The sequence below is a fragment of the Nansenia antarctica genome, assembly GCF_963989245.1.
Source record: "Nansenia antarctica genome assembly, chromosome: 3".
In the NCBI taxonomy this organism is placed as follows: domain Eukaryota; kingdom Metazoa; phylum Chordata; class Actinopteri; order Argentiniformes; family Microstomatidae; genus Nansenia; species Nansenia antarctica.
Window position 1 is genome coordinate 2256753 of NC_137688.1, and position 10000 is coordinate 2266752.

Here is a 10000-nt window from a genome sequence, read left to right on the forward strand (position 1 = left end):
GTCTGTGTCAGGCCCAGTCAGTCTGTGTCGGCCCAGTCAGTCATCTCCAGCTCCTGCTGGTCCTCCAGGAACTGGCTGCAGTTGGGGTCCCCCCGCACCTTGGGGGAGGCGGTGATCTGGACGCCCGTGGAGGGGTGGACGCACCAGCACTCTCCCCGCTGCCCGTGGGTCGACATGTTGCACTGGAACACAGTTGGGGAGGAGGGGGGGGAGGGGGGGGGTTACTCAAGAAGAACTGGATATAACCAGAAATGTGTGTGTGTGTAATGCCTGTGTGTGTGTGTGTGTGTGTGTGTGTGTGTGTGTGTGTGTGTAATGCCTGTATGTGTGTGTGTGTGTGTGTGTAATGCCTGTGTGTGTGTGTAACGCCTGTGTGTGTGTGTGTGTGTGTGTGTGTGTAATGCCTGTATGTATGTGTGTGTGTGTGTGTGTGTGTGTGTAATGCCTGTGTGTGTGTGTGTGTGTGTAATGCCTGTAAATGTGTGTGTGTGTAATGCCTGTGTGTGTGTGTGTAATGCCTGTATGTGTGTGTGTGTGTGTGTGTGTGTGTGTAATGCCTGTATGTGTTTGTGTTTGTGTGTGCGTGTGTGTAATGCCTGTGTGTGTGTGTGTGTGTGTGTGTGTGTGTGTGTGTGTGGGGAGGGGACATCTTTGTGATTGGATTAGATCGAGAGGTGGGGCGACACGGTGCCCCAATAACAGCCCACCCCCGGGGTCACGCACCCCTCATCGCCCCCCTGTGGCGGGGGGTCCCGCAGCACCTTGGGGGGGGGACATGATCTGGGTTAAAGCACCAGCAACCCACCCCCTCTGACCCCCCCGGGGACATGTTGGGCTCATGAAGAACTGGATGTAGCCAGAGAGATGTGGCGTTGGGGCGGGGGGTGAGGGGGTGTTGGGGCGGGGGCTGGTTGGGGCGGGGGGGTGTTGGGGCGGGGGGGTGTCGGGGTGGGGGGGTGTTGGGGGGGTGGGGTGTTGGGGTTGGGGGGGGGTGTTGTATAAGAGGGCGTCTGTGTGACTGTATGAGGTGAGGTGAGGTTAGATTGAGGGGTGGGGCGCGGAGCCCCAATAACAGCCCATCCCCAGGGTCATGCATCCCTTAACTCCGCCCCCCCCTCCCTCCACATGCCACCAGACTGGACCCCCCACCAAGCCCCCCCTCTCTCTCTCTCTCTCTCTGCTAAATGAGGTCATAATTGAAGTGGACACAGAGTAGGAGCGAGAGAGGAGAGGGAGGGGAGCGAGAGAGAGGGGAGGGGAGGGGAGGGAGGGACAGACTTGGGACATTTTTTTTTTCTTTCCTTCAATGAGAAAGAACAAAAAGTGACAGTTATGCAGTAATTATGAGAGTGGAACAAGATGTGAATACGACATGGATCAAGTATTGTGGAAGTGCAGTGTTTTACGACCCCTGGGAGCCCAGTGTTTTCGTCAAAACAATGCAGAGTTTGCCCCCCTAATCTCTCTCTTTCTCTCTCTCTTTCTCTCTCTCTCTCTCTCTCTCCCTCTCTCTGTCTCTCTGTCTCTGTCTCCCTCTGTCTCTCTCTCTATGTCTCTCTGTCTCTCTCTCTCTCTTTCTCTCTGTCTCTCTCTGTCTCTCTCTCTCTCTCTTTCTCTCTGTGTCACTCTATCTGTCTCTCTGTCTCTGTCTCTCTCGGTCTCTCTCTCTCTCTCTCTCTCTCTCGCTATCTTTCTGTCCTCGTCTTACCTCAAGCGAAATGCTCTCTGGTGTATTTTCAGGATGCCGGCACTCTGTGTCGTATCATTGTTGTGACCCTTTCTAAAAATAAGTGAGTACTGCATCAAGGACAAGCTTTGCGGAAACTGACATTATTATTGGGAACCATTGTTTCGTCTTTTGCGTAATGTAAACACATTCTGCCCTAGACTGGCTACAGTCTGTCTGCAGCAAACAGCTTCATTACCTCAGACGTTGTCGCAACCGTGTTCAAAACATCACCCAGTTCTCAGGTGGGTGTGATGGAGGGAGGGAGGGAGGGAGGGAGGGAGGGGGGGAGGGAGGTGGGGCGGCCCTACCTACTGTCTCTTGAAAATGTGTGCATGCTCACTTCTGTGTACACGACAGAAATGAGAACAGTTTGTTCACAATGATTTTTATATTTATTTTCTGTTGACCCCTGTTTACCAGTGCATATACAGTAGTGAGAAGTTATGGTTTTGTTAAAAGCCGCAAATGCAGGAAATTCAAAATGACCACCACCCTTAACTTCACCTATGCAGTAACAAGGTTTTCCAACGTACAGCTTTGATACCTGCTATAGTGCCTGTGTGTGTGTGTGTGTGTGTGTGTGTGTGTGTGTGTGTGTGTGTGTGTGTGTGAGTGTGTAATGCCTGTATGCGTGTGTGTGTAAGTGTGTGTAATGCCTGTGTGTGTGTGTGTGTGTGTGTGTGTGTAATGCCTGTATGTGTGTGTGTGTGTGTGTGTGTGTGTGTGTAATGCCTGTATGTGTGTGTGTGTTTGTGTGTGTGTGTGTGTGTGTGTGTGTGTGTGTGTAATGCCTGTATGCGTGTGTGTGTAAGTGTGTGTAATGCCTGTGTGTGTGTGTGTGTGTGTGTGTGTGTGTGTGTGTGTGTGTGTGTGTGTGTGTGTGTGTGTAATGCCTGTGTGTGTGTGTGTGAGAAAAACTAAGAAACAGTCTGTAAATTAAACAAAAAAGTAAATGTACATTTTCAGATCATTGGAGAGTCCACATCATTTCTATGTCAAGTAATTATGCCTGTGTATCTATAAATATGTTTGTCTGTTTCACAATCAGCCTGATCACGTTACAATTAGAATATGTCATTAGCAAATGTTTTTTTCCTTTTTGGTTTTCGATATTACGAAGGTTTAAGTGTTGAAGAGCGACTCAATATAACAGACAACAGTTTTAGGATCACTAAAATTGGGTTCGCTGTATCGTCTGCCGTCCAAACATGATGTTCTCCGGTAATTGGTTTGAGGTGAACCAACATTCAAATAAGCATATCTTCTTCAACTATTTTGAATGTATGACACATTATTGGAAAGCTTACAATCTGCTCTTTCGTAATCTGTAAAAAAAAAAAAGGAAAAAAGGAAATGCCTTACTTGGGGACTTTTTCACCAGACCCTGTCACATACGGACAGGCTGTTGTTCTATCATATACGGACTACACTTAGCTATATATACGGACTACACTTAGCTATATAGCCTTTATCCAAAGCACTTCACAACGGCCTCTCATTCACCCATTCACACACCAATGGCGGCAAGCTGCCATGCAAGGCGCCGGCCCGCTCACTGGGAGCAATTTGGGGTTCAGTGTCTTGCCCAAGGACACTTCGACATGTGGCCAGCCGGGGCTCGAACCGCCGGTCTGACAACCTTGCGATCATTAGACGGCAGCTCTACCACCTGCGCCACAGCCGCACCATATATACACATACAGTACACTGTGTATAAACCACCTAACACACACCTGCTGCAGTGTGTTTTTATCTCAAGCAGGGGAGCAGAAACATCCAAATCAGCAACAGGACTGACTTTAGGGTCTGAGAGATGTCAGTTGGATTGACTTTAGGAACTGAGAGATCGTGACGTTAGAATTCTAAGGTTCTATCTCCATTTTTGTCAAAATTGTTTTTTTTACATAATCTGATCCATTAGGTGTTTATTAATGCCTGTGTGGTGTTATTTTTTTAAATGTTGACATTTTTGAGTTAGTAATTAATAAAATACAAAGGTTCCATCTCACAAAACATAATGGAACGTAAAAACTTTGACGCTCAATATCTCTGAACTGCCCTAAACAGAGATAGAAGAACCTTATAATTCTAAACGGAGATAGAACCTTAGAATTCTAAGCTCACGAGATGTCATTTGGCCACAACAGACCTTCAAAGGAACACTGACTGACCTGCATATTCTTCTGGATACAGCAACTAATAACTAACTATTACACAATTCTACCTGTGATTTCTGGTTGGTGTTATCACTCTGGAATAATAACATGAATTAGGCTGTTTGAGGGAAGCTTTTGAATCCTGAACAATCTATCCGGTCGTGAGTACACATGCTGTTTGTCCGGTCGTGAGTACACATGCTGTTTGGTCCGGTCGTGAGTGCACGTGCTGTTTGTCCGGTCGTGAGTGCACGTGCTGTTTGTCCGGTCGTGAGTACACGTGCTGTTTGGTCCGGTCGTGAGTGCACGTGCTGTTTGAAGTCATTAGTTATGGGTGGTGCTGCTCATTTCAAATGTCCTGGCTTATATGGATTTTGGCAAACAACTTAAAACTGAGTCTGTGGTCATTCATCTCCAGGCTTTTTATCTGCTGTTGAATTACAAACATGTGATCCCATCACTATCCTGCCTAAATGACAATCCCATTAGCAAAGCAAAAGCGTTCAAGAACTAACTAGCCGTATTCATAAAGGACAGGGGGCTGCTGACATGTTTGGATACAACACTTCAGCCACCCTAGGCGTGCCACAACACAATGGGCCCGTGGTGAGATAGATAGAGACATAATAATATTAGGGATCTTTGACCAACACAAACTGCATGAATGTCGCAAAGCATCAGTGATTAGAGCCAGGCTGGAGGTCTGGACAGTATAGGACAGAATAATGGAATGACCGTTTGACATGTAACCCGAGGTCTGGACTCATCCCCATATAAACACAAACAGTAAACTACAAGGGAACAGGGATGGGACAAAGCTGACCCCTAGCTGCTGTTGTTTTGCAATGTCGTTTCTTTCATTTGAAATGGGTTCATTTGGTGTTGGCTATGGTCACATTACTAGACTGTTCTAGTGTATTAAACCGGTGAATTTGGTTTTACATCCATTGTTATTTCAGGCTTGCTAGCTAGCAGAAGACCAAGGCTGCCAGGCTTGAAGTTTGGACAGTATTGAGGACCAGGAAGTGTCCCCTTCCCCACACACACACACACACACACACACACACACACACACACACACACACACACACACACACACACACACTGGCCCTGTCCTGGTATCAGTGGACCTTACCTGTTTGAGGTTGTAGTGGACCGTACCTGTTTGAGGTTGTAGTGGTCCGTACCTGTTTGAGGTTGTAGTGGACCTTACCTGTTTGAGGTTGTAGTGGACCGTACCTGTTTGAGGTTGTAGTGGACTGTACCTGTTTGAGGTTGTAGTGGACCGTACCTGTTTGAGGTTGTAGTGGACCGTACCTGTTTGAGGTTGTAGTGGACCGTACCTGTTTGAGGTTGTAGTGGACTGTACCTGTTTGAGGTTGTAGTGGACCGTACCTGTTTGAGGTTGTAGTGGACCGTACCTGTTTGAGGTTGAAGTGGACCGTACCTGTTTGAGGTTGTAGTGGACTGTACCTGTTTGAGGTTGTAGTGGACCGTACCTGTTTGAGGTTGTAGTGGCCACTCTTGTCACAGTTGGGGAACTTGAGTTGGTACAGGTTCTCCAGTGGGCCTCTGTTGTCATGGAAAGTCATCCTGGATATTTCCTCCAGGACCTTGTCCAGTTCCTGTTGACAGGGGCTCTGAACGGGACAAAGACAAAGGAGACATTCCAAACGGCCCCAAAGGATACTTCATAAAACATTAATAAGCAAATGTCATACTATCTAAAGGGTATCATAAGGATTCAGAGAATCTTGAGACTTAAAGGGATTGTTGACTATGTTTTAATAAGTTAAGTTAAGTATTGAAAACATTGTCCATTATGGAACAAATAAAACATTTAGTTGGCTCAATGCTGGACGAAAACATAGTCAGTCATTTAGACTGACATAACAATTGTTTGTCATAGGGTCTTCTTGGTATATATATATATATATAATGTAGCTGATGCTTTTTTAGCTACCAACTGAGCCACAGAGGATCTGAAATAAAATGTTTTAATTATTAAAAAATGTCAACATTTTAAAAATAACACCACACAGGCATTAATAAACACCTAATGGATTAGATTATGTAAAAAATTCAATTTTGACAGAAATGGAGATAGAACCTTATAATTCTAACGTCACATAATGTCAGCACTGTCAGTAACGTATACCAGCTGAAGGATGGATCTGTTCATAGTCACTACTCTTGTCACCCCCATGTACCTTGCACTGTAACATTTTAAATAGAAGACCAGATCATTTAATGCAGCGTGATACAGCCAATAATAGTTTGGCACTATTAACTTTGATGTAATTCCACAAGTTATGGCCACCTCTTCACAGACCTCGTAAATAAGAAGGTTGATCTTGTTACATCTGTGTTCAGCCTGTTGGGAATAACGGGCTTTCTCTGTGCATGACAGACAGCTAGAGGGGCCTCATCTTCATGTTAAGGTGATCTCATCCCATCATGCACTTTGTTAACTCCATTAACTGAATGAACCCCTCGTTCTGGAGGAGAACCCCCACGTACAAACGGAGGGGATGTCTGTCTCTTAGTTGTCATAGCAACACACATTAATAATAATACTACTACTACTACTACTACTACTACTAATAATAATAATAATAATAATAATAATAATACATTTTATTTGTAATGCACTTTACATAAAGAAAGCTCAAAGTGCTACAGATTAAAAACAAGAAGAAAGATAAAAAATAAAAAAATAAAAAAAAAAAATCAATAAAAGGCTCTATTTAAAAAGGTAGGTTTTAAGGCCTCGTTTAAAAGCATCGACAGCTTTTAATGCCTTCTCCACCACCACACTAGCACCACCACCACCACCACCACCTCCACCCCAACCCTCCTCTACCACTGCCACACCATCCCCCCTCTACCAGAATACCTCCCCCCTCCTCCCCCTGCCTCCCAACCCCCTTCTCTACATTATCTCCATTGTTTTCTATAATGGTCTCTTTCCGTGATACAGAGAGTTAAATGAGGGAGAAAATCTGGGCATGTATGTCATTGTTTCCCAGGTCGAAACACTTAGTGCTCCTCCGCACTGCCCTCCCGGAGCCTCACTCAATCTGCGCTGGGAGTTTCTAGTGAACAGCATATGTACACGTTGACTTTGAGAATTTCATTTGTGTGAGAATTTGTCCAAGCAGGAGGAGTGTGTTCACGTGGTCATTGTCAAAGCTGATACAATTGTCTCTAGACACTGTTCTTCTCTGGCTCTGGAAGTTTAATAATAGGACGGAAATGAATTGATGGTCACAATCAATATGAACATTAATGTGTCAATTACAATATCTATGACTAGAGAAAATTTATTGAATTCACAAAAAGGGTAATACAATGCTACTTGTTCAGCACAAATACTCTTTTGTTGTGCAATGTGTGCGTGTGTGTGTCCAGTAGGGGGCACTACTCTACCAATTACTATGTCAACAGAGGTCAGTACTGACCCCTGATTACCTACTAGGGACAAGGGCGAGACTGAGAAACAGTTCTATCGTCTGTGGAACACACAGAGACAGTGACATGGTAGCATGTATTCAGCAGAATGTTAGACAAAGACAAATCTAATTAATGAAAGGCACAAAAACACAATAATTGTTGTCCGATATTGTACAAATGACCAACTGAATTGGTGCCTCCAGCCATTGCCAATTGATATGCTGCTCTAGTCCAGGCAAATAAAGTGACCGTTCCTTTGTGGGTTGAATTATGTTTTTTTGTTTTTTTTTACATGTGTGATATAATCCACACCAACCTACGGACCTTTGGGGACAGAGCCTTCAGCGTGGCTGCACCTACCCTCTGGAACTCCCTCCCCATAGTGATCCGCAACGCCCCTCCCCCCTACCCTGTACTCCTTCAAATCAGCCCTTAAAACCCATCTGTTCATCAAGGCCTTTGGCCCCTAGTCACTGTTTCTGTTTTGTTTTGTTTGTTTTCTGTTTTGTCTGTCTGACCTTTAGAATTGTAAAGCGTCCTTAGGTTTTATGAAAGGCGCTATACAAATCCAAGTTATTATATCCACGGCATGATGCACAACTGAAGGCGTGTGCATTGTTGCATTCACCCTGTGGAGCTGCTTGAGGTGTTGAGGTGTATTTCTGGATTCACATGAAGTCATTATTTCCCTAAGGAGGGCAGCGTAGAGGACAGCACTGACCTGAGGGAGGGGGGGGGGGGGGGGGCTAGAGGACAGCACTGACCTGGGGGGGCCGCGGGGGCCTGACGTCCTCCTGGCGGTTGTTCTTCATCCTCGTCATCAGCTCGTTCTGGTGTTGCCTCACAGCCGCGTCGTAGGGGGACAGCCGAGGGGCGCCGCCGTCTTTGGTGGGCTTCTTCTGAAGGGGCCCCTCTGTCCCCTGGAGCTCCCCTGTAGACACACACACACACACCAATGACTACACACACACACACACACACACCAATGACTACACACACACACACCAATGACTACACACACACACGCGCACCAATGACTACACACACAAACACATCAATGACTACACACACACACACACATCAATGACTACACACACACACACACACACACGCGCACCAATGACTACACACACAAACACATCAATGACTACACACACAAACACATCAATGACTACACACACACACACACATCAATGACTACACACACACACACACACACACACACGCACCAATGACTACGCACTGAACAGAAAAAAAAACCTGACTAAGATGTCAGAAGGAGAAGTTTACAGACACTGGAAACTCATGACAAGGGGATTTGCAGCCATGTTGCATAATGTGCCTTTCATGAGGTGTGGTCTCCACGCGTCACCAAGAACACTCGGTGGCAAAAAAGAGCATTCACAAAAACTCTGGGGGCCAGTTTCACAGACATGGCTTAAGCCTAATCCTGGACTAAAAAGCATCTTCAATTGAGATTTTACATTGAAAAAAGAGCATTCACAAAAACCAGTTCCGGGAGTATAGTCCTAGCATTACTCAAATGCCATGTCCACATTTAACACTAGAACAGCCACACACAACAGTCAAAAATGGTTTATATCTTTGCACTCGATCAAATTTCAGGACCCTCCTTTCATGACTTTTCCTAGATATGTGCGTTCTACCACCCAGTATCCTTACCTTTTCTAAATCACATCAGGATAAGCTAGTATAAAGCTGTTTTGCAGGGGTTTTTTCTGTGTAGGAGGCAGGCTAATTTACAAGGCGGCCAACTAGTGTTGTCCCAATATAGAGTTGGACACACATCCAACAATCCAACCCCGAATATCAACTATGAAACAGGGAGAGAATATCGCTCTCGCCAAAATCAATCGCGGACGAGCTCCAATGTGTCACGCTTGCCTGGCTCTGTGGGGAGACCACACGTGGTTGACAATAATAGAATATTTAATAAAGAAAATAATGAATTAACAGAAAATGTTGGATGGAAAATTAACAAGAAAATGGTTGCTGGTCAACAAGGAAGGCTGCTGGTCAACAAGGAAGAGAAGGAATCCATGAGACCACTCTTAAAGTCCCTGGGACAATGAACTTAGAACACTAGAACAAATGTTCTCACTAGAACATTTGCTTCACTTGAAATTGGCGTTTATGATCAAATTCGCTTTGCTCTGCGTCGTTTGGAGCTGTGAGAACGCGCATTCGAAGTCGCTCCCGGAGCAAACAACCGACGGATGCTCCGCTTGAAAAGGGTGGTTTCGCTCCGGTTAGAAACGACGCATCGAGGCTGTCCATAGGAAAACAACAGCGCATGAGTGTTGATCTGGATAAGAGCTGGACGAACGGGCAATTTTAAATTTTTCTGACCAATCAACTACCACGTCTGTTGCTTCGATTGCGTATGTGACTTCGTTTACATAAAGGGCTGTGAGAACGCAAATCAGAGAAATAATTTATGCAACAATGTTGCAAACTCATCCACTTGCTCCGGGTTCTGATTCAGACTTTCATGTGAGAACATGACCTTAGACACACCACTGGCAGGCCAAGAGGTGCAAAGCACTCTGGACGTTGTAGGAATTCATAATTTAGACATACTTCCTAGTTGGATAAATCTTCCTTCTTTTAACGTTCCCTGGCTATTTAGACAAAGAAGACG

At 45.4% G+C, this 10000-nt stretch overlaps 1 protein-coding gene across 1 annotated transcript in view; it reads right to left on the minus strand.

Moving 5' to 3' along the window:
- The window catches only part of LOC308152972 (insulin-like growth factor-binding protein 2-B), a 28038-nt gene that overhangs the window by 1232 nt on the left and 16806 nt on the right, over nucleotides 1–10000 (minus strand). Inside the window, exons 2-4 of the mRNA XM_080526043.1 lie at nucleotides 8103–8269; nucleotides 5385–5525; nucleotides 1–182 (exon numbers count right to left, since the gene is read on the minus strand). The exon at nucleotides 1–182 is cut by the window's left edge and continues 1232 nt beyond it. Coding sequence (XP_080382169.1) covers nucleotides 18–182; nucleotides 5385–5525; nucleotides 8103–8269 — 473 coding nt within the window. The 3' untranslated portion in view covers nucleotides 1–17. The remainder of the gene's footprint in view (nucleotides 183–5384; nucleotides 5526–8102; nucleotides 8270–10000) is intronic.